Here is a 26,489-nt window from a genome sequence, read left to right as displayed (position 1 = left end):
CAGAAAAGACATAGCAAAATAAAACAGTAGTGAACTTCAAGACATGGCAACAGGAACTAAAAGAAAAAAATGAAAAGAGTAGCAGTGAGCTGTGGAACTTCAAGAGCCTAATAAGTGAGTAAACAGAGTCCCTAAAGGTCGGCGGGGAGGGGGGTTTGATGGACAGTTGAAGAAATAATGGACAAAGTTTGTCAAAATTAGATGAAAACTATAAAGCCACAAATCAAAAAAGCTTAACAAATCCTCAACAAAAGAAACACAGAGAAAAACTACACCAAGGTCCATGACAATCAAATTGCTCAAACCAGTAATAACACGAAAATCTTAAAAGTAGCCAGAGGGGGCCAGGCACAGTGACTCACGCCTGTAATCCCAGCACTTTGGGAGGCTTAGGCGGGCGAAATCACCTGAGGTCGGGAGTTTAAGACCAGCCTGACCAACATGGAGAAACGCCGTCTCTACTAAAACTACAAAATTAGCCGGGCATGGTGGCTCATGCCTGTAATCCCAGCTACTCAGGAGGCTGAGGCGGGAGAATCACTTGAACCCAGGAGGCAGAGGTTGGGACGCACTCCAGCCTGCTGGGCGACAGAGCGAGACTCTGTCTCAAAAAAAAAAAAAAAAAAGAAATTACTACTGATTTTCTTAGACATGATAATGGTATTGTAGTTATAAAGAAGAACACTATTCTTCTGTTTTTAGGAGATGGTGCTGAAGTATTTAGGTTAAGCATCATAAAGTCTGCAACCTAGGCTGGGTGTGGTGGCTCATGCCTATAATCCCAGCATTTTGGGAGGCTGAGGTGGGGGATCACCAGAGGTCAGGAGTTTTAGACCAGCCTGACCAACATGGTGAAACCCCATCTCTACTAAAAATATAGTATTAGCCAGGCATGTGGTGCACGCCTGTAATCCTAGTTACTCTGGAGGCTGAGGCAGGAGAATCACTTGAACCTGGGAGGCGGAGGTTGCAGTGAGCCGAGATCGTGCCATTGCACTCCAGCCTGGGCAACAAGAGCGAAACTCTGTCTCAAAGGAAAAAAAAAAGTAGCCAGCGGGGAAAAAAACATATTACATACACAGAAACAAAGACAAAGATAATATCAGATATCTCATGAAAAGCAATAAAGTGAGGTAACAGTGGAGCAACATCTTTGTACTGCTGAAAGACTATCAATCTACAATTATATACTCACTTCAAATATCTTCTTTAAAAACAAAGGTGAAAGAAAGACATTTTCAGACAAAATTAGAATTTGCCAACAGGAGACCTACACTAAAGTCATGTTAAAAGAAGTCCTTCAAGCAGAAGGCAAATAACATCAGACAAAATTAAGGGTATTGGAAAGGTTAACTAGATGGGTAAATACACAAGATACTTTCATATTATTTAAATTTTTTAAATGATACTGCAAAGTGTTACAGTATCACTCAAAGGTAGCTGATACAAGTTAAAGATGTATACTACAAATCCTAAAAACAAAACAAAAATTTAAAGCTACTAAAGAAACTAAAGAGATAAAACATATCATTTTTTTAAAATCCCAAAAAGGCAGTAAAAGAGGAAAAGAAAAACAAAAACAGATGGGAAATACAGAAAATGAATAGTAAGATGACAGATTTAAACTAAACCACAATAAATCACACTGAAGATAAATGATCTAAACACCTCAATGAAAAGGTAGTGATTGTCAAATTAGATAAAAAGAAAAGAACCAATTATATGCTGCCTATAAGAAAAACATTCTAAATATAAAGATACAAACTAATTAAAAGTAAAATAATGGAAAAAGCAAAAAGATATGCTAAGAAAACTCCAATAGCTATTTTAATATCAGAAAAAGCAGATTTCAGAGCAAAGCATGTTATCACAAATAAAGGAGGTCATTTCATAATGACAAAAGGGTCAATTAATCAAGAAGCCATAACAATCCTGAACATTTATCCCCCTAATAATCGAGCTTTAAAATATACCAAGCAAAAATAGAACTACAAGAAGAAATATACAAATCTACAATTATTGTTGGAGGTTTTAATATCCCCCTTCAATAACTGACAGAACAAGTAGACAGAAAATAAAAAATATAAGATATCTGAATTACATTATAAGTCAATCTCACCTAACAGACATTTAAAGACTACTCCACCAAACAGCAGCAGGAAAGCACATTCTTTGCAAGTGCACATGGAACATTTTAAAAATAGGCTGTACTGTGGGCCATAAAACAAGTAGCAATAAATTTGAAAGGATTCAAGTCATATCAAGCATGTTTTCTGAACACAACAGAATATAGAAATCAATGACAGAAAGATATCTGGAAAAATCCCAAAATAATTGGGAACTAAATAACATATATACATGGTGAGTAAACCATGGATCAAAGAAAAAAATCAAAAAAGTAGAAAATATTTTCAAATTAATGAAAACAAATATATCAAAATTTGTGGCATGTCACTAAAGCAATAATTGGGAAAAAAAATTAGCACTGATTTTCTACTTTAGAAAATAAGACTGAACTCAAATAAATTACTTCAACTTAACCTCTACTATAAGACACAAAATAACATTTTCTTTCACAAATCCATCATCCATTCCTAATTAAAACTCTATAAACTAACACAAGAAAGGGACTTCTTCAACTTGATAAAGGGTATCTACAAAAAACACCTATAGTTAACAAATACTTAATAGTAAAGGACTGAACACATCTCTCCTAAATCAGGAACAAGTCTCACTTACTTTCAACATTATCTGGCCGGTACAATCAGGTGAGAAAAAGAAAAAAAGGCAAACAGATTGGAAAGAAAGAAAGAAAACTGTTCTTACTCACACACAACATAGCCATCTATGTAAAAAATCCAACGAGATATACAAAAAAATGCTTGTTAAAATTTAGTGAATTTAGTAAAGTTGCAGGATATAAGATCAGTATTTTAAAAAACTGTATTTTTATGCACTATTAAAGAACAACCAGAAACTGACAATTTTTTTTTTTTTTTTTTTTTTTTTGAGACGGAGTCTCGCTGTGTCTCCCAGGCTGGAGTGCAGTGGCGTGATCTCGGCTCACTGCAAGCTCCGCCTCCCGGGTTCACGCCATTCTCCCGCCTCAGCCTCCCAAGTAGCTGAGACTACAGGCGCCCGCCACCACGCCCGGCTAGTTTTTTGTATTTTTAGTAGAGATGGGGTTTCACCATGTTAGCCAGGATAGTCTCGATCTCCTGACCTCGTGATCCACCCGCCTCGGCCTCCCAAAGTGCTGGGATTACAGGCTTGAGCCACCGCACCCGGCCGACAATTTTTAAAAATACCAATTACAACAGCACCAAAAAATATGTACTCCTTAGGGACAAATCCTATTTTTAAAAATATACGAGGCCAGGTATGGTGGCTCATACTGATAATCCCAACACTTTGGGAGGCCAAGGTGGAATGATAGGTTGAAGCAAGAAGTTTGAGACCAGTCTGGGCAATATGGCAAGGTCCTGTTTCCAGAAAAATTTAAAAATTAGCCAAGCATGGTGGCACATGCCTAGCTACTGGGGAGGCTGCAGCAGGAGGGTCATTTAAGCCCAGGAGTTTGAGGTTACAGTGAGCTATGATGGTGCCACTAGACTCCAGCCTGGACAACAGAATGAGATCTTGAAAGAAAGAATGAAAGACACGTACTTAGAAAACCGTAAGACACTCTTGAGAGAAATTACAGACCTACAAAAAATTAAAGATATACCATGTTCATGGGTCAGGTCAGAAGAATCTAAACTGTTATGCTGTCAGTCTCCTCAAACTGATATATAGAGTCAATGCAACCCCAATCAAAATCCCAATGGGACTTTTTCTTTTTTTAACAGAAACTAGCATACAAAGAACCTAGAACAGCCTAAACAACTTTGAAAAAAATACTTATGATAAAGCTATAGTAATCCAAACCATATGGTATTAGCACAGAGACAGACATATATAGAGTCCAGAACTAGAAGCAGACATATATAGACAACAGATTTTTTTTTAAATGATGGTGCAAAGTCAACTCAGTGAAGAAAGGATAATCTTTTCTAATAAATGGTGCTGAACAATTGGATATCCATATGCAAAAATCATTAACGTCAATCCAGTTTTATACCATATACAAATAATAACTCAGAAATCTTCAAAACTGATCAGAAACCTAAATGTAAGACTAAAAATTATAAAACTCAAATGGGAGAAAATCTCTACAACCTTGCATTATGATACAAATAGCAGAAGCATGATACAAAGACAAATTAATACACTGGGCTTCATTAAAATTAAAAACAGCTGGTCTTCTATAGATACTGTAAGAAAATGAAGAGAGAAACCACAGACTGAGAGAAAATATTTGCAAAGCATATACCTGAAAAAAGACTTATTCCCAGAATAAATAAAGAATTCCAAAACTCATTAGTAAGAAAACAACCCAATCTTAAAATTGGGCAAATAATTTAAGGAGAACTTCACCAATAAAGATATATGGATGGCAAATAAGCACATGAAAAGATGTTCAACATCACTAGTGATTAGAGAAATACAAATTAAAACTACAATGAGGCCAGGGGCCCGTGCCTATAATCCCAACACTTTGGGAGGCCAAGGTGGGCAGAACACTTGAGCCCAGGAGTTCGGGACCAGCCTGGGCAACATGGCAAAAAAATTCCATCTCTACAAAAAAATATAAAAATTAGCCAGGCATGGTGGCACTTGCCTGTGGTCTCAGTTACTCAGGAAGCTGAAGCGGGAGGATTGCCTAAGCCCAGGGAGGTCAAGGCTGCAGTGAGCCATGATCGTGCCACTGCACTCCGGCTCGGGCAGCAGGGTGAGACTCTGTCTCAAAATAAAAAAAACAAAACAAACCTACAATGAGATACTACTATGCACCTACTAAAGTTTAGACTAAAATTAAAAAGACTAACAATACAAAGTATTGGCAAAGATATGGAGAAACTGGAACTCTTATACAGTGCTGGTGGAAATATAAATGATATAATCACTCTGGGAAAAAACTTCATAGTTTCCCAAGAAGGTAAATATATATCTACCATTTTGATCTGTTCATTCAATTTCCAGTTACTTACCAAAAGGAAATGGAAGTATATGTCTACACAAAAACCTGCACACGAGTGTTCATAGCAGCTTCATTTGTAATAGCCCAAAACTAGAAATAATCCAAGTGTTCATCAACAGATGAATGTATAAACAAAACAGTGGCATATCTATACAATGGAATACTGCTGAGCAATAAAAAGAAATGAACTACTGATAAATGCAACAATATGGCTGAATTTCAAAATAATTATGCCTAGTGAAAGAAGCCAGACCCCCCTCCCACACATGCTGTAGGATTCCACTTTATTAAAATTGTAGGGAATTTAAACAAATCTACAGTGACAGAAAGCAAATCAGTGATTGCTGGGGGGTTGCTTAAGGGTTGTGGGTGGGAGTGGGGAAGGGAATGAATATAAATGAGCAAGAGGAAAACTTGGGGTGGGTGGATATCCTCATTATATTGATTGTGATGATGGTTTTATGGTTATATTCATGTGTCAAAACGCATCAAATTGTACACATTAAATTATACATATTAGATGATAATTATATCTCAAGCTATTATAAAGCAACATAAAACAAAAATCTATGACTGCAAAGATTGTGGCCCAAGCTGCCTAAGGAATTGAATTCCATCTCCTGAAGAGAAGAAGGCTACAGAACAGACACATTTTGGAGGCAAGATTGCAAAATTTTCCTTTAAAAATTCAGTTTTTAAAATGCGGAGTTTGAAATGTCTGTAAACACGCAAGTGGAGATATCAATTAGGCGAGTGGCTATATCAGTTCAGGAAAGAAGTCTAGGATGATAATATAAATTTTGGAGTCTATAGCATATAGAAAGAATATTTAAAGTGAGCCTGAATGAAACAAATAGTGCTCAATAAAAATTAGCGGAATGAATCAAAGTTCTAAGGAGTTCACATTATTAACTTATTTCATCTTGACAAAAAACCCCAAAGTAGGAATTATGATCCCCACTTTATAGGTAAAGAAACTGAGGCTTAAAGGTGAGTAACTTGCCCAAGGTCACACAGCTAAGAGCTATATTTGAGGTTTGCAGTGAGAGCTAATAGCTGTTAGAAACAAAAAAAGATAATGTGAGGTTATTAGTGATGCTGTCCCTAAGCAGAAAAAATATGCGAGTCAGACATCCTCAGACATTAACTAATAAAATAAAGTAGCCAAATATTTAATAAACCTAGAAAAAATTCTCCAAATCCATAATTGACATGTTAGCAGCTTCCATTAAATTTTATCATGTTAACATCAATGTGATTTACAAGTTAAAGCAATTAAAATCTGTGCTACCCAGCTACTGTACTTGTGTCATTTTAAGCTTGCAGAAAGAAAAGGCAGGATGTTTTAAACTGGTTACCTCAACTGAAGTAGAATCTGAAGGGCATAGAAGTCTAACGAGGAAGAACTTTAACTGGGATCAAAATAGCTGTAGGAACTACGTTATAGCCTACTGGAGGCAAAAAAGTAAGTTCTATATTGGCATTTAGGGAAATGAACTACTAGGTAAAATATCAGAAGTTCCTAGTCTGGGAAAATGTCATTTAAATTTCAAGGAAATATGTTCCTTGAATTTTAATTCTAACCTTTAAAAAAAAAAAAAGAAAACTTGGAAAGGTTAAAATACTACATCAAATGCTATAATAAAGATACAAAATTGGTGACATAAAAGGCCATTCTTTGTTATAAAAAAAAATGCTGTGCTGATAATGCCTCATTCAAGTGTAATGGAATATTGATACAGGACGTTTTAGAGGTTTTTTCATTAAATACTATTATTCTGCCCACTGAAGTTCATTATAAACTATAATAATTGACAAACCTATTTATCTGATATAAAATCTTAATTTATTGAGGATCTTTAACAGTCTCAACAAATAAGTTCAATTTTATTCCAGTTATCTGCATCTTACTGCATTAAATAAAAAATAAATAGCTTAATAATTTTTTTCAAAGCCTATCATCCAGAAATGGTCAGGAGAAGACCAACGTCAATCAACTTTTCAAGAAAGAAAAGAAAACAACAACAAAATAAGATCAACAATCACATCACATCTCTTCCTATTAAAGGTCTGGGGGAGAGGGGTCTCTATAGCCCAAGTTGAACAAAATGGTCAGTACATCACTAACAAATGGAACCTTCTAATTTTTGTTTACAAAAGCTGAGTTATTGTTATCTTGATTATGTTTGAGAAAGTTGAAGGAACCAATTTATTTTCACTATTACCTGCTTAGAATCTATGAAGGAAACCTAAAGTTTTCCAAAAATTCATTAGGATCCCAAAAAAGTACTATAAGAACTTCAAGAATTTCATGAATTTATGAAATGAGTAGTTGTCAATGAAGTTGTGCACTGAAAAGTTCAATGAATACCAATATCTACCCAGCTGATGAAATATATCACCAACATCCTAGAATTCCATGTTCAAACTGTTCCATTTTATTCCATTTCTACTACTTCAGGTCACTATCAGCTCTTGCCTAAATTATTGTTGCAGTCTCTTAGTCCACCCTTACATAGACCACCCATTTCACCACACAGCAGCCAGAACAACACAAGTAAAAAAGTAAAGTTCAAACTTCTAACAGGTGCTTTATAAGGCTCTTTATGATCTGAACTCCTCATGTCTTCCTGGCTTGATCCTTTACCACTACTGTACCCACTCCCACCCAATATACAAATACCAAGAAGACATGTTCTCCCATACACACACTAGCCTTCAGCCATATTCAGCTATCTGCAGTCCCTCAAAAGCAACAGTCGGCCGGGTGCGGTGGCTCACGCCTGTAATCCCAACACTTTGGGAGGCAGAGGTGGGAGGATCACAAGGTCAGGAGATCGAGACCACGGTGAAACCCCGTCTCTACTAAAAATACAAAAAATTAGCCAGGCATGGTGGTGGGCGCCTGTAGTCCCAGTTACTTGGGGGGCTGAGGCAGGAGAATGGCGTGAACCCGGGAGGCGGAGCTTGCAGTGAACGGAGATCGCATCACTGCACTCCAGCCTGGGCGACCGAGCGAGACTCCATCTCAAAAAAAAAAGCAAAAAAAAAAAAAAAAAAAAGGCTGCAGTCACCCTGAGATGCTCTGCATATATGCTCCTTCCTCTGGATTGTACTCTCCTTTTTTGCCAACTCAGACTCATCCTGAAGTCTCATTTTAAATGCTGTGTCCTTTGCCACTGACTCAGTATTAAAAAAATAATAATAATAAATGCCAGGTTCTATGTGATACCTTCTTTGTGCAACTCATTGCCACCTAGCCCCATCTGATGATCCATAATACCCTGCACTTGGCATCCACATAGCAATATTCACTCTGAATAATTAATTATTTTTCAAACTTTCTGTCCTAATCTAAGTTACCTGAGGGTAGGAGACAATGCCTTACTCACTATCATGTCCTTGGAATCTAGCTCAATGCTTGACCCATAATAGAAACTAAACAAATTCATTGAATGAATGAATGTATCATAAAAGGTATTTCATTCATAGAGGCGATACAGTTTTGAAAACTTTCATTAAAGAAATAGCATCAGAATTGATATTAGAATACGTTGATTTTTTTTAAAAAATAAGAAAAAGAAATAACATACCTGTCTTTCCAACTCTTGTCCTGTTATGCCAGCCTCTACATGAGCTGTCAAATTGTTCTCATCAACCCAGAGAATTCGATTCTGTTGCAAAGGAAGAAAGAAATCTGATCTCCATGAACTACTAATATTTTCTCAGGAAATATAACTTCTTAATTCAAAGCAACAAGTGATAAGACAATGATTAAGCAAGAAGGGTTCCCCTCAACCACCCACACTGGAAACCAAGTCCACTTATCCCAGACTATACAACATGATGACACAGTAACAAAGGCAGTATATTATGCAGGGGTTGGCTTAAAACATAGACTCTGTCTTTATTCAGATGTTAATTTAAATTAAACTCCTTCTCTTACCTTAGGCAAATTATTTAACTGTTTAGGCTTATTGTTTCCTCATTCGTAAAATGTAAATAGCAATAATACAGAAAGTGTTGCCTACAATAATTAAATGAGATACTCCATGTAAAAAAACAGCATATACAGGTCCTGGCATTGTGCAAATACTATCTGCACTATGTTAACATAGCAATCATTATCTAATTGAAGAATATCAGAATATGACCATAAGATTAGAAAAAAAAATCTGCAAAGACATTTAAATATAGCAGATGGCATCCCTGCTTTATTTTTAATTCAAAACAGGGCCAGAGATCTCATGTACAAAACAAAGCATATCCCTGCCTTGGGCTCAAAAGAAGGAACTAAATTTCATCTGGCTCAAGTTACCAAATGTATGACTGCCAATAAAAAATGTTATCTGGCATTCTTATTTGACCTAACTTTTACATATATATGAATTTTCATGAATTACTTTCTACAATTAAGAGCAGACTTCTTTCCCCTTTCTATCTGGCTGAGCAACTGGGTAACATATAGAACCTTCTTCTGGATCCCAGGGAAGCTTTCTTTCGACTTTCATATGCTCAATTTCACGGCAATAACTAACATAGATAAATCGACTTAATAACAAAAAGAAAAGAGCACAACAGACAATACAAAAACAGCAGTTGCTACCTACATTCCAAATCTGAACACACATGAATAACCACACTGCTTAATTTATGGGGTTGTGAAAAACATTAAATAAGATGATGTATGTGAATGCACTTTTAGTTTTATGTTACATAAAACTCATAATTATACTCTCACTATAAGACAATAGTAATTTCTTTCTTTCTTTCTTTCTTTTTTTTTTTTGAGACATAGTCTTGCTCTGTCACTCAGGCTGGAGTGCAGTGACATGATCTTGGCTCACTGCAATCTCTGCCTCCTGGGTTCAAGCAATTCTCCTGCCTCAGCCTCCCGAGTAGCTGGGATTACAGGCACATGCCACCACGCCCGGCTAATTTTTGTATTTTTAGAAGGGAAAGGATTTCACCACATTGGCCAGGCTGGTCTAGAACTCCTGGCCTCAGATGATCTGCCCACCTCACCCTCCCAAAGTGCTGGGATTACAGGCGTGAGCCACCGCGCCCGGCTGACAACAGTAACTTAGATACAACTACGGTATAATCAGGGTTTTGGTCCTTTGGCAGCTAAACAAAAGACAGTATTATTAAATTGCAGAATGAAAAGACAAAGAATTTTTAATCTGATGGTACCTTATGTATACATCTTCTCCCCCAACAGACTGGCTCTTGAGGCAATTACATACTCATTCTAAATATATACCTTGTAGCTACCAAGAGTTCAAACATATCTTTTGGTAGAAAAAGGAAATTAAAAGCAGCAGAAAAAAACTTCATAGGCACTCACAGAAAAACCTAAAGAAAACATATAGGCTACCCTATTACATCCCATATACACTACCAAATCCATGTTAACATTCCAGAATAAGCTATTCTTCAGCTATCTTCTGAGGAAATAAATTGCCTTTTCTTAAAATCTGGGATAAGGAGATAGGTTAATGGGGAACTTTACAATAAAAGAAGTGCTCACCATCTGAACTTGATCAATTTTAGCATCACTAAAAGTGGGACAATCAGCTATTACACACCTCTATTGATGTTACGTGACACTTTTTTAAAAGCACATTACCATCTATGAGGGATTCTTGCTGTAAAAACAAAACAAAACAAAAGGCAATGCCTGAACCTAACTAGACTTTATATGGAAGTTCTATTTAGTGGACATACAGGGCTTAGACAAAGAGTTAAATGACAAGCAGCAGCAACAGATAAATTCAAAATATGACATTCTATACCACAAATAAACTTGTTTATTCAAAAGTCTATAACATTCAAAAGGAAAAAAACAGGGAGTAAGAGGAGGCTTTTACATAAAGTGAGACTTAAGAGCTACAATGGAAAGCTAATGTGAGCCTTGTCTGGATCCCCATTTGAACAAATGAACTATAAAATAGACATTTTTTATATTGAAAATTGAATTTAGATAACTACTAAATAACATAAAGAATTACTTTTGATTTTGCCAGGAGTGATAATAATAGTTATGTGAGAAAATGTCCTTTTTAAATGAGATTATACAAAAATAATTATGTGTAAAGTAGCATTGTGTCAGAATTTGCTCTAAAACTACTAGAAAAAAAAGAAAGATAAAGAAAGTATGGCAAAATGTTAATAACTATTTATCTAGAAAATGGGTAAACTATTCTCTCTACTTAGGCGTTTGAAAAAAATTCAAATTTGGTAAAATAGCATGAAGACACACACCTGAGGGTAAAAGTAAACCTATCTTTTGGAGAACTGAATACAAGGGTAAAATGTAATGATGAAATACATTTAAAACAAAATGGATATTAGATTCCTTTTTCTTTATTGCCCAGGCTTGAATGCAGTGGTGTGATCTTGGCTCACTGCAACCGCCTCCCAGTTTCAAGCAAGTCTCATGTCTCAGCCTCCCAAGTAGCTGGGATTACAGGCACACGTCACCACACTCGGTTAATTTTTGTATTTTTATTAGAGATGACATTTTCCTATGTTGGCCCGGCTGGTCTCAAACTCCCAACCTCAAGTGATCCACCCACCTCAGCCTCCCCAAGTGCTGGGATTACAAGTGTGAGCCACAGTGCCCAGTGGCTAGATTCTTTTTTAATGACAATTAAGGTGGAGCCAATAAAGACAATGTTTTAAATATATTTCAAATTATTAAATACCATTTGTGAAGTGTCCAAAGAAATAATTGTTCTTGTCTCATCTGCAGGACACATCAGGCCATATGAAACACTTGTTCCTCCTGCCAAAATAGGAAACAACAACTTTTATGTTTAAATATTCTGTTTTTAGCTATATTTCTAGGGCAAATCCCTCATATCAAGTACACAGATAGGGCCACTAGAAAAGTGATACCTATTAATACTTTGCAAAATACAATTTGCCAATGCTAACACACTAAAAGCAAACTCACCTTTATTTTATGCTGAGTGCCAAAATGAAGCAATATTATGGAACTGAAAGCAATGGGCTATGGCTCCATCCCCTGGATATGCCACACTCAAGTGAGCCCCCTAGCAATTTGTGGAACTCCAAAAACATGATTAGAAAAGTTCTAAGCTGAGGCCGGGCGCGGTGGCTCAAGCCTGTAATCCCAGCACTTTGGGAGGCCGAGACTGGCGGATCACGAGGCCAGGAGATCGAGACCATCCTGGCTAACACAGTGAAACCCCGTCTCTACTAAAAAAATACAAAAAACTAGCCGGGCGAGGTGGCGGGCGCCTATAGTCCCAGCTACTCGGGAGGCTGAGGCAGGAGAATGACGTAAACCCGGGAGGCGGAGCTTGCAGTGAGCTGAGATCCGGCCACTGTACTCCAGCCCGGGCGACAGAGTGAGACTCCGTCTCAAAAAAAAAAAAAAAAAAAAAAAAAAAAAAAAAAAAAGAAAAGTTCTAAGCTGATAATAACTGAGGAGAGGGAGCTTAAAAGAAAAAAAAGACTCATCCTATACAACTAGAGACATCATTACTTCCTACCACAATTATGAGATTCATTTATCATTTAAAATAATCTTATATTCTTATACAAAAAAGTTTTAATAAATTAGAAAAGAAACAAGTTTAAAATGTCTAGATTACGAGGTATTTAAAAACAAATTTAGATGTTTTTGGTGAAAAAGTGATTTTAATATAGAATAATACATAGAAGTATTTAAATATACTGTTGTCTTAACATTTACTGTCAAAGGAAAAATGCTTTCTTGATACCATTAAAGAACAATACAATGTTCTCTGTTCTTAACCAGATCTAAATCATCATATATCAGAATAAATTCTTGACTGATACTTCCATAAGCTCTGCATGAAAGAAAACATGTGAAAATCACCTTCCACAAGAAGTACAAGGGGTGTTAATCCGTAAGGTTCAGCGTAACTTTACAAAGTGAGATCATGAAGTGTCGGTTAAAAACGTGATGCCTGTGATCAGTAACTACTATTTGCTTGTTACAGTCATTTGGAATTAGAAAAATATTTCACAATAAATGGCATTTTAGTGCCTTTTTTGCATGAATTCAACAGAAAGCATCAGCTGAAGAGGGAATATGGAGCTTCTGGAATTGTTGGGAGTCTCATCACCATTCCTATGCTAATCTCAAAGGTTTATATAGGACATATTTACATTTAGCTTTTGAAAAAGACAATTATCTCCACAAATATACAGGTTAAAAAGTAACTACTAAAGCAGAAACATTTTCTTATTCAGGCATTAAATCACAGCTTCAACTAGGACCCATAGAGGAAAAAGCCGTGAACTAAGGTATACCATGTCTCAAACAGTTTAAGGAATTCTACTTAGAACACAAATGAGCATCATCGACCAATTTGTTAGAATAACCACATCACAATTACAATAAGGTTTGTTTTCAGTAGGGTGATGCAAATATTTAAAATACAAATATTTTAAATAGAACAAATTTACATACCAAAATTCAAAAGGCACAATACCTACCACCAATTGGTATGATACAAAGGTTGTATTTGCAAGCTAGATTCACAATCTTAACTACATCATCATGGCATGCTGTTGAAGAAAGGGAAAATAAATTAATTACAGAGGCACGAATAAAATCTGATAACCTTGGCAAATAAGAACCTACGAAATTCTTTATCAAAACTTTTCCTTCATTTATTCACTCATTAACACAATGAGTTGAGTATTAAAACACTTTACCTTTTTAACTTTTCATTTTGAAATAATTTGACTTACAAAAAAGTTACAAAGACAGTACAAGAATTTTCCTTCATCTTACATCCCCAGATATCAACATCTTATGTAGCTACAGTCCAACTATCAAAACCAAGCAACCAACACTGATATAATACAATAAACTAATCTACAGACCTTATTCAAATACTTCCAATTGTCCTACTAACGTCCTCTTTTCTAGACCAGAATCAACTCGAGGATCACACCCTGCATTTAGCTGCCTTGTGTCTTCTTTAAAAATAGGCATTTCCTTAGTGTATCTTTAACTTTCATGACCATGACAGTTTTGAAGAACAGTGGTCAGTTATTTCATAGAATGCCCCTCAGTTTGGGTTTGTAGATGTTTCCTCATGATTAAGTTCAGGTTATATATTTTGGGAGTAATTCCACAGAAGTGATGTTGCATCTTTCTCAGTGCATTACATCTAGAAGCACATGATACTAACATGCCTCATTTCCAGTAATGTTAACTTAATACATCATTTGGTTAGGCCGTGTCACTAGGTTTCCCCACTATAAGGATACTGTGTTTCTTGCTGAAATCAATAGGTATTAATTGTTCAAATAGTTTATTCAATATTCAATATTAATAGGTTCAAATATTAACAGGTATTAATTGTTCAAATACTTATTAACTTCAATAAGAAACACAGTATCCTTATAGTGGGAAAACCTAGTGACACAGTATTTACGTATTTTAGACTACATAAAATACCATGTTTCTCATCATACTTTCACCTAATTTTAGCACCATTGATGATTTATTGTTTAAACAAACGTTTGCAATATTGCACAAAATACACTGCACATAAATTCCTTTCCTTTGTACAGAACTAAAGAGTTCTCTTTATGCTTGCAAAAGTTATATAAGTAACAAAAAACTGACTGGAAGATTTTAAATGCCAAGCAAGAGGTACTAAGACTCAACTTGACTGGCAATAGGACATTAGTGGAGGTTCCTAAGGAGGAGAACAAGATGGCAAAGAGATTGTTTTGGAAAAGTCAATCTCCTGATATAATAAGAGATGGCATGCAGGAGTGAGACTTGAGGCAAGAAAACTATGCAAAACTCCAGTATTAGTTGCTAAGAGCCTAGGGACTCAGCAGGAAATAAGAATGCTGAGGAAAGCAAATGAATATCCATTTATGAATGCAAAAATAGTTCTATCAAAGTTGCAATTATCTTTTCTAAGGTTTGTGTAAAGCTAAGAAAACATGTCACTTGTATCATTCCAATTTTTAATAAATATCTATTTCAAGCTTTTGGATTAAGCTTATAAAGCTTGCTATCTGTGGTAAATTTACTAAATAGAATACTCATTAATTAACAATTCACAAAATACCCAAAGATGTCTATTAAAAAATCTTCAACAAGGCAAAATTATCTTCTAGGAATGTCACCTAATCAAAAGGCTTCCTTAACCATGTTATCTGAAACTGCATCCATCCCACTACGCATCCTTGTTCACGCTACCCTCTTACATGCTTTTATTCACAGCACTTAACACTAACCAATATGTTACATATTTATTTGTGAATTATCTGTTTCCCCTCAGTAAATTCTATGGCACTTGAGAGCAGGGATTTTTGTTTTATTCACTGCTTATCCTCAAGTACCTAGCCTGTATTTTCACAGTCCTAAAGTTCTGGTGTTTAAGCCAATGAAAATAATGCATAAACACTAAATTTAATAAGTGAAGTAACTGTCCTTACTCTTAAACAAGCCCCAAGCATCCTATTAAGCAACACATAGAATTCCCATTCAGATCAAAGCCAGACTTAAAGACAACTACAATAGATTTCCTAGTTTTGTGTGTGTGTGTGTGTGTGTGTTTTGCAAGAATGAGACAGCCACATCCACTCTATGGAATACCACATTGCCTCAAATTTCTTCATTGTCTCAAAACGAGGCCTCCTACAAAGAAAAACTTGGACTTCATCGCCAGTAGGAAATTTATATTAAAATTAAATAAAGACCTCAGTGACTTAATAACTTGTTGGGAAACTATTTCCAAAGAAGTCATTACACTAGGATATTGAACAGAATAAAACTATAAACTTGATTCATCCAGGAATACACCATTCATAGAGATTCTTGAAGTATGGAAGAAGCTGGCAAAAGGATTATTGAATTAATCTCCCAAGTGTGTATGGCAGACTTAAAGGGGCAAGAAACATGAGGCATGAAAACCCTTATGGTTTCACAAAAACCTAGATATACACTGAGAAGGAACTGATTTGGAAATTGGGATGGAAAAAAAGTGGAAGAGCAATGGTGCAAGGGAACCAATAAAATGGGAGGGATTTTACAAAGCAAAGAAACTTTTGTGAAATATTGTTTACTACATCTGAGTTTTTGAGACTATTTGGATTTCTTAAAGCAAAATGTACTTCCACTATATTATTCTGTTTTTGTTTTTGTTTTTTAAGAGATGAGGGACTTACTAGTCCACGTTAGACTCGAACTCTGGGCAAGTGATCCTCCTGCGTCATCATTCTGAGTAACAGGGACTACAGGAACACACTGCCAAGCCCAACTCTCTCAGTATTTTAATGTTGAAAGACAGGAAGGAAATGCCTGGAAGGTACACTTGAAAGGAAATGCCTAGAAGGTACACTTGAAAGTTCTTATTAAGATACATCAAAGGATGGCCTATTAGGTTTCTTGTGGGAAGTGAAAATTGATAAATTTTGCTTTCACGTTTTCCAGTAATAAACAGAATAAACCTTCTCCAAATCTTGATAGAGAAGTAACCTAAAGCTACTAAAAAACAGGCAGGCAAAACAAATATATTTCTTCTATTGGAGAATACCTTTTCCTCAGGAACAGTTAACATTTCTATACTAAACTAACAGAGATGAAAGACTTATTTAATAAATATTCCAAATGCATAGAATAATATACTAGTATCAGGAAAGTAATTTCATCTCTGCTACATATGCTCTTGGATTTTCCTCCCATGTATCTCACCTGCCTCTTGCCCCCACATTAAAGTATAATTTTTCCCTCAGACAGTTCCTCCAAAGTAGAAGGATCTCATTTAAGAACTGAGAGTCCATGAATGATCCAATTTATTAAAAAATAAAATACGTACTCTGAAAAGGAAGATCTGAAGATAAAATGAATCAGAAAATCAATAGAACTCTTTAAAAAATGCAATAATGGACAGCAAGGAACACTATACCTGTTCTGCTTTAAATTACCTGCTAAAAGAGATGGGTAAAAAACCTCAGATTTATACTCACTAAGAGTAAAATTACAACACAAAGCTCATCCATCCCCCGTCCCAGCCAAACGCTAATAATTACTCAAAATTTAATTATTCATTTCAAACATAGTATGCATATATATAATACATAAAATTTGTTTGACCAGGCTTTTTAAAGCTCACAGCTGATATCAACAAATTATTACTAATATTAGTTTGCAGTACTCAATTATATTAATAATTCTATATATCTGAATGTAACACTGACACTAATTTCATGAAGCTTCCAAATTATCCAAAAATACATTTTTCTACTGACATCTCAATAAGATCATTTACATTTGAAATGATTATTTAATTATCAGCAACAAAATGAATTGTTAAAACCATTAGTTCAGAACAACCAGGTCAAGAAAGAGCTTTAAGACTGTTACGTAAACTCTCTTAAAAATACAGCAATTTATATTTTTTACAACTCATATGCCAAAAAGTACATATTTCCAATATTAAATTAACTTAAAATTTAGCAATACTAAATTAATGATACAAGGAGGGGAAAACTTACTTGGCCATAAAACTATATCAGGAATTCGCTCAAACATTCCTTCCCTGAGCAAAAATATCTCATGAAGACAATGACCTGTTTTGTGGTTAAAAAAACAAAAACACAAAAACAGCTTAAAATATAGAAAATTTTTGTTAAAAATAAATAGGGCTAATATAAAGTAACTTACCATGAGCTCTAAATACTCGATCATCTGCCTCTTGTGAATATGAAATATTAGTTTCTTTAAGGTCATGAAGAAAATCTTCGTTTACAACAGAAGGAGGTGTATCACTAGGATTTAAGGATGCCTAGAAAATAAAATTGATTTCTTTGACTTATTTTTAGACAACGAATTTTGGGTACTTACAGAGAATGATTACAAAATGTAGACTTTTTAAAAAAACATTCAAAGTAAGGCTGAAGCATAGGAAAATACAAAACAACATATACAGAAATCAGCTTTATGAGAGTAACAAATTACAAATGCTCTGGTTAATCGCAATCATTTCTAAAGATTGTAATCAACAGGGAAGATAGCAAAGTATCAAATCTTTCATTGCAGATTAAGGAGACTGGGAGAAAGTTACTTGACTTGTACACTATCTACACTTAATCTGTCGATAAAATTTAGCATTTCTGGCCGGGCGCGGTGGCTCACACCTGTAATCCCAGCACTTTGGGAGGCCAAGGCAGGCGGATCATGAGGTCAGGAGATCGAGATCATCCTGGCTAACACAGTGAATCCCTGCCTCTCCTAAAAATACAAAAATTAGCCGGGCATGGTGGCGAGTGCCTGTAGTCCCAGCTACTTGGGAGGCTGAGGCAGGAGAATGGTGTGAACCCAGGAGGCAGAGCTTGCAGTGAGCCAAGATCACACCACCACACTTCAGCCTGGGCAACAGAGTGAGACTCCGTCTCAAAAAAAAAAAAACAAAAAATTAGCATTTCTTATTATTCAATTGCCATTTTAAAATGATCAACAGAAAGCCTCAAAATAGGTAATAAATCCGTTTTTATACAGCTGCTTTAAAACTCACAACATAATTATAAACTTGATATTCAATTTCACCTAACAGGTAACTTGAAATCTAATCTTCAACTTCAAAGTTAAAACTATGAGTCACTGGGCATGTCACCCAACTTCTATGAGCCTTGGCTTCTTCATCTGTTAAATGAGATTATCACCATAGGGCTACTATAAGGAAGGCAGGTTAAATGTGGTAATTTTTGTGAAAAGCACCTAATAGCATGCCTAGAACATAGGAAGAGGTCTATAAATGGCTGGCCAAGTAAAATCTGCTATGGGGGATGGGGGGAAGCTATCATACGGTATTTGGAAAAAAGAAAATATAAGAATATGCAAAGAACAAATATGATACTTCCATATTATCTTAATCTCTTATTAAGGTACTGCATAAAAAATACTTATTGAGTGGTTGCTATAAGCTAGGCACTCTTCAAGGTCTTGATACAACAGTGAGTTAAACAGAAAAAAGTATTTTGACCTTATGAAATTTATTCCATAGGAGAAGGAAATACTAAAAGAACTCCAACAAAATACATTAATATTTTAAGTAATTAAGAACTGAAAAGGGCTCAAAAACTGGTGAAATCTAACTATGGTATGTGGATTGTATCAATGTCAAAAACAAGTAATTGCAAATAGTCAAGAGATCGAGAGAGAGAGAATTTAAGAGATAAAAAAGAGAGACCTCTAGGAAAAGTTAAAAGATGGCTTGGGAGGGGTAGAATTAGTTGTTCAGCCTAACTTAATAACTAGAATAAAATAACTGTGGATTTTTAAATAAACCCAACAAGTACTCACCAAATACCTATACCACTTAATAACAAGTTGGATATAGTGGAGAATATTGTATAAGACATAGCCCCTGTACTTATGGAACTTATATCCAGTTAGAGAGACTGGAATACAGAATACTATGCTACAGCAAAATAATAATAAAAACACAACAAAAATAATAATAAAAAGAAATGCTAAATATTTATACATACAGTTTAAAGTTTCCTAATTCTACTTTCAGAAAAGTGAAACTACATGAACAAACTAAAATCCTCAATTGCTCATATCTTAATCAAATTTTTACTTTTTATAATTCTTCAAATATTCTAAATGTCCTAATATTAAATGTGATTTTACATTTTTATTTTAAATTATTCTCCATTAATCCTAGATTATGGTCAGTCTACTAAATAATCTAAACATCACGGCAACTTATATTTCTGTAACAAGCACTCTTTAAGGAAGTAAATAATTTGCACTTCACTATTACCCTGTGAGAGGCAGAACAAATAGTTATTACTCCCAATTCTAAAAATAATCAAGGCTCAGAGAAGATAAAAAGTTTGCCAGATAAATCTCAGATAAATTGTGAGACTAGGGTCTAGATCTGTGACACTGAATAACTGTCCGTAACAGTCTAACAAGGCCAATATAATTAATAGGCTTTATAACAAAAAACATGACAGTTGCAGGGAATCCAATATAACAAATTACAAAGAGAAATCATATTAATTTGGGTTTAAAAACACAGTTAAATGTATTAGTAATAATTTTTGTTTGCTTACTTTAGAGGTAGTTTTATGCTCCACATTTACTCCAAGGGTATTTTGGATCCATTCTTTAAATGTTGGTAAACCCATGCCACTAAGAGGGTACCTAAAGTACAAAGAAAGTAAAAATATTAGAGCAACGTATCTTCATTTAAATTTAAAGCTTAAATTCTGCTTCCAGTGATGGTCAAGCAGTTACTATCAAACCAACACTTTCACATGTAACTATAAACTCTGAACAAAAACAAAACAAACAAAACCCAGCTATCTAAAGGCAGTATAGACAGACCAAAAGCAGTCAAAAATAGGGCAGAAGGGTGTGTTACATTTGAAAAAAAGCAAAAAATACTACGTAAGTTCATAGGTTTCCAGTTTGGTTTTGTTTTTTACATAAGTTTTAGCTTTATGGCAGGCCCCAGCTGGTGCCTCAAAAGGTAATAAAAATGCTGAAAATTTACAGTCTTCCTGGCTTAAAGAACCAGACCACAGTGTTTGGGGTGAATGCTGCATCTGGAAAGCATACTGGGAAATCACAGAAAGAAGCAAGTAAGACAGGAACCTATCTATCAGCTCTCTCCAAATGTCTGGCTGACTCTTAATGGCATGTACAGAAAACATACTGGAATATTCTAGGCAGCCCAGTTAAGCTTAAAAAAAAAACTGGACAGGCAATTCAGCTGCTCACCACAGGGGGACAGAATTTAGAGTTTCAGATCAGTCAAGTTAATTGCTTGATTTAAAACAAATTTTTTAAAGGTCTCCTCAGAGGAATATAACAGAATCCAGAGTTCCTACATCATGTACAATGTCCAAAACACACTCCAGTATTACTAGACAAGAACAAACTGTAAAGTATGAGTCATAATCAAGAAAAAGGACAATTAATGATGACTGACCCCAAAATGACCCAAGATACTGGAAGTAGCACACAAGGGTTTTAAAGCAGCTATTGTAGCTATGCCAATGGACAAAATGGAAAATGTACTCCCAGTGAATATTAGAAAAAAAAAAATCTTAGCAGAGAAATAAAAAAACTATAAAAAAGAACACAATAGAAATTCTATAACTGAATCTCTGACACATTCCACTGGCATCTCATTACAATTTTAATTTGAATTTTACTGAGTACTTATGAAATTGAGCATCTATTCCTATATCTACTGTCCATTTGGATATCCTCCATTTTGAAAACCAGTTCCAGTCTTTTGCTCATTTTCCTCCTGGGTTATTGTTCTCTCAATTACATGTAAGAAATCTTTATATATTTATAAAATGAAAGATATATATATTAGACATTTTCTCTTACTCTGTGATTTATCCTTTCACTCTCTTAAAGGAGTCCTGTAGTTTGGATACCGAACCCTCCAGAACTCATGTTGAAATCTGATCCCCTAGTGGGAGGTGTTTGGGTCATGGAGGTATATCTTTATGAACAGATTAATGCCCTGGGGGGGAGGGAGAGAAGTGTGAGTGAGTTCTGTTAGTTCCCACAAGAGCTGGTTGTTTAAAAAGAGACTGGCACCTCCCTACCATCTCTCTCTTGCTTCCAGTTTCACCATGTGATCTCAGCACATACCAGCTCCCCTTCCCCTTCTGCAGGAGTGGAAGCAGCTTGAGGTCCTCACCAGAAACAGACCCTGATGCCAAGTTTCTTGCACAGCCTGCAGAACCATGAGCCAAACAAACCTCTATTCTTTATTAATTACCCAGTCTCAGGTATTACCAATAAAATAAAAAGGTGACCACCTTCAAGATATCTGAACTTACAGATACAGAGTAAGCGTTACTATCATGTATAAAATTTAAAACTATCTTCTATCACTAAAATAAAGTATTTATATCTCTATATCTGAATGCACAATATTTATTTAACGCTCAGAAGACTGTACTTAGCAGTGCAGAATACATGGAATTGGTATTATGACTCCTGTTCTTAAGAAACTTACAACCTAGCTTAGTCAAAGCTGCAGCAACATTTAATTTGTGAGATGAACACACGGGCAGAGAACACGAAACTTTAACCAGAGATGTGATAAATAGAAAACTAAGCACCTATACCAATTGTTGAATCACAGTGACTACTGAATGGATCTTCTTCTTTTCCATGACTGAAGATTAGTTTGAGAACATTAAATGGCTTTTTTTGTAAAATATAAGATGAGATCAATTTATCACTTTCCCATAGCGCTGAAATAGACTATACTATAGAAGATACAGAACCAGAATGAGTTTTCAAGGCCAATGAAATTTCTGTGGACAAAAATTATCCAAGAGGGAAGTGCACATCAGGACGGACAATGACTAAAGACAAAGTGACTCTTACTCTGGGGCAGCACATAAGCAGCAACAAAAATATTAGTGTATGTTGCAGGAAGTCAGGGACCCCAAACAGAGGGACCAGCTGGAGCCATGGCAGAGGAACATAAATTGTGAAGATTTCATGGACATTTATCAGTTCCCAAAATTAATACTCTTATAATTTCTTATGCCTGTCTTGTCTTTAATCTCTTAATCCTGTTATCTTCGTAAGCTGAGAATGTACGTCACCTCAGGACCACTATTGTACAAATTGATTGTAAAACGTGTGTTTGAACAATATTAAATCAGTGCACCTTGAAAACGAATGGAATAACAGCAATTTTAAGGAACAAGGGAAGACAACCAAAGGTCTGACTGCCTGCGGGGTTGGGTAGAACAGAGCCATATTTTTCTTCTTGTAGAGAGCCTATAAACGGACCTGCAAGTAGGAGAGATATTGCTGAATTTTTTTCCCAGCAAGAAATATTAATAATTAATACCCTGGGGAAGGAATGCACTCCTGGGGGGAGGTATATAAATGGCCGCTCTGGGAGTGTGTTTTATGCAGTTGAGATAAGGACTGAATGAAGTATGCCCTGGTCTCTTGCAGTACCCTCAGGCTTATTAGGGTGGGGAAAAGATCCCACCCTGGTAAATTTGAGGTCAGACTGCTATCGAACCCTGTTTTCTGTTGTTTAAGATGTTTATCAAGACAATATGTGCACAGCCAAACATAGACCCTCATCAGTAATTCTAATTTTGCCCTTTGCCTTGTGATCTTTGCTTTGTCCTTTGCCTTGTGATCTTTATTGCCCTTGAGCATGTGATCTTTGTGACCTACTTCCTGTTCATACACTCCCTCCCCTTTTGAAATCCCTAATAAAAATCTGATGGTTTTGCAGCTCAGGGGGCATTACGGACCTACCGACAATGTGGTATCACCCCTGGCAGCCCAGTTGTAAAATTCCTCTCTTTGTACTCTTTCTCTTTATTTCTCAGACTGGCCGACACTTAGGGAAAATATAAAGAACCTACGTTGAAATACTGGGGGTGGGTTCCCCTGATAAGTATATACAATCATCTAGCCTCAGGGTGAGTTCCACAATTGCTAAGCAATTTAACAGCCTTTTTATAATCAGATAAAGCTTCAATTAAAAATTATGCCATCAAAAAGACAAAGTCTAACAAACTCAAATTCTCCATTTATATACTAACTTGTGATTTGTAAGTACCAAACTAATATATAACACCCATAAAGTCAAAAATAATGACATTTTTCAAAAATTTTACTTTATAGAAATCTTCAGGGACTGAGATGGCTGATTAGAAGCAGCTGTGGTCCACAGCTCTCATGGAGAAGAATGAAAATGGCAACTGAATTCAGCACCTTCAACCGAAATATCCAGATTCTCACACTGCGACTGACTAGGCAGACAGCTCAACCCATGGAGAACAAAGAAAAGCAGGGTGGGGCAATGGTCCAACTGGGAGAAGCATGGAGCCAAAGGAACTCCCACCCCCATCCAAGCAGAGCAGTGAGAGATTGTGCAACCCCACGAGGGAAACCACACTTCTCCCACGAGTCTGTAACCTGTGGATCAGGAGATCCCCTGGTGACCCATGCCACCAGGGCCTTGAGTTCAATACACAGAGCTGTGCAGAGTCTCAAAAGAACAGTCACTCCGGCTCACACAGTAACCCAGGAGTTTTACAGACTCCGCCCCAGGAATCCCAGCAAGGTGGGAGATCCATCTGCTCACTCTTCTAGGAGGGGGACTGAATCCAGGGATCTAAGCAGCATTGTTCTGCAGGCCACACTTTCACCTCACAAGTTAAGACCCACTAGCTTGGAATTCCAGTCAGACAGTGCAACAAGCTGGAGACTGCCTGAGATGGATGAGTTCCCTGGAGGAGGAGCAACTACCATTTCTGTGGTTAGGTTGACTCAGCTGTTCTAGCCTGCCAGTTCCAGGCAGTCCAGGTGGTCAGAACAAGAAGGAATCCCATACAATGCAACACAGCTGCTATGCCAGATTGTGGCCAGACTGCCTTTTTAAAGTGGGACCCCAATCCATTGCTCCTCATTGGGTGGGGACTCCCTGTGGGAATTTCAGCAACTCGAGCCAGGGTTACACAGACAGAACTCTGATCTCTCCCTAGGACAGAGCCCCCTGGGGGAGAGGCAGCCGATGTCTCTGCAGTTCAGTTGACTCAGCCTTTCCAGCCTGATGGCTCTGAAGAGTCTAGGCAGTCTTGACATGGAAGGGTTATCCCCAACATGGCACACCTGCTCCACCAAAAACCAGCCATCCTATTCCTCCTGACTGGGTCAGAGCTCCCAACAGGGGTCTCCTGACACCTCCTACGGGAGCATCCAGGCCAGCAACAGGTCACTACCCACCCTGGGATGGAGCTCCCAGAGGAAAAAGCAGGCTGCCATCTTTGCTGTTTCACAGCCTCCACTGGTGATACCTCCAGGTCAGGGAAAAATGAGGCAAATAGGGTCACGAGCAATCCCCCAACAAACCACAGCAGCCCGACGAAAAAGTGGCTTGACTGTTAAAAGAAAAACAAACAAACAGAAAGCAACAATAACAGCATCAACAAAAAAGACCACACAAAAATCTCACTCAAAGGTCAGCAACCTCAAAAAATTGAAGCTACATAATCCCACAAAGATGAGAAAGAATCAATGCAAAAATACTGAAAACTCAAAAAGCCAGAGTGCCTCTTCTCCAAATGACCACAATACCTCTCCAACCAGAACTGGGCTGAGGCTGAGATCATTGAATTCACAGAAGTAGGCTTCAGAAGGTGGGTAATAACAAACTTTGCTGAGGGAAAGGAGCATGTTGTAACCCAATGCAAAAAAGCTAAGAATCATGATAAAACAATACAGGAGCTGAAAACCAGAAGAGCCAGTTTAGAGAGGAGCATAACTAATCTGATGGAGCTGAAAAACGCAACACAAGAAATTCACAATGCAATCACAAGTATCAACAGCAGAACAGACCAAGTGGAGGAAAGAATCTCAAAGCTTGAAGACTACAATCTTCAAGGCAGACAAGAATAGAGAAAAAGGAATGAATAGGAATGAACAAAACCTCTGAGAAATATAGGACTATACAAAAAAGACTGGACCTATGACTGATTGGGGTACCCAAAAGAGATGGAGAGAATGGAACCAAGTTGAAAAACATACTTCAGAATATCATCCAGGAGAACTTCCCCAACTTAGCAAGACAGGCCAACATTCAAATGCAGGAGGTCCAGAGAACCCCAGTAAGATACTCCATGAGAAGATCAACCCCAAGACACATAATCATCAGATTCTCAAAGGTTGAAAAGAAGAGAAAAAAATATAATGGGCAGCCAGAGAGAAAGGCCAGGTCATCTACAAAGGGAAACCCATCAGACTAACAGCAGACATTTCAGCAAAAACCCCACAAGCCAGAAGAGATTGGGGGCCAATATTCAACATTCTTAAAGAAAAGAATTTCCAACCCAGAATTTCACATCCAGCCAAAACTAAGCTTCATAAGAAAAGAAGAAGATACTTTCCAGACAAGCAAATACTGAGGGAATTCATCACCACCAGGCCTGCCTTGCAAGAGCTCCTGAAGAAAGCACTAAATATGAAAAAGAAAAACTGTTACCAGCCACTATAAAAACACATTTGAAGTACACAGACCAGTGACACTATGAAGCAACCACATAAACAAGTCTGCAAAATAACCAGCTAGCATCATGATGACAGGATCAAATTCACACATAATAAAAACCTTAAATGTAAATGGGCTAAATGCCCCAATTAAAAGACACAGAATTGCAAGCTGGGGGAAGAGTCAAGACCCATTATGCTGTCCTCAAGAGACCCATGTAACATGGAAAGACACACATGGACTCAAAATAAAGGGATGGAGGAAAATTTACCAAGCAAACGGAAAACAGAAAAAAAGCAGGGGCCGCAATCCTAGTTTCTGACAAAACAGATTTTAAACCAACAAAGACCAAAAAAGACAAAGAAGGGCAT

General features: G+C 36.6%; 1 protein-coding gene across 6 annotated transcripts in view; it reads right to left on the bottom strand.

Annotated features, from left to right (window-relative positions):
• AGPS (alkylglycerone phosphate synthase) overlaps nt 1–26,489 on the bottom strand; it is a 160,850-nt gene that overhangs the window by 93,417 nt on the left and 40,944 nt on the right. For all 6 annotated transcript variants that reach the window (XM_077957233.1, XM_015110421.3, XM_077957232.1 and 3 more), the window contains 6 exons: nt 20,174–20,264; nt 17,775–17,895; nt 17,606–17,680; nt 13,574–13,645; nt 11,788–11,867; nt 8,674–8,754 (listed from right to left, as the gene is read on the bottom strand). In XM_077957233.1, the coding sequence (XP_077813359.1) occupies nt 8,674–8,754; nt 11,788–11,867; nt 13,574–13,645; nt 17,606–17,680; nt 17,775–17,895; nt 20,174–20,264 (520 nt within the window). The remainder of the gene's footprint in view (nt 1–8,673; nt 8,755–11,787; nt 11,868–13,573; nt 13,646–17,605; nt 17,681–17,774; nt 17,896–20,173; nt 20,265–26,489) is intronic.

Source organism: Macaca mulatta, chromosome 12 (assembly GCF_049350105.2).
Source record: "Macaca mulatta isolate MMU2019108-1 chromosome 12, T2T-MMU8v2.0, whole genome shotgun sequence".
NCBI lineage: Eukaryota > Metazoa > Chordata > Mammalia > Primates > Cercopithecidae > Macaca > Macaca mulatta.
Note: the sequence above shows the minus strand (reverse complement) of the source record. Positions and strands in the feature narration are given on the sequence as shown.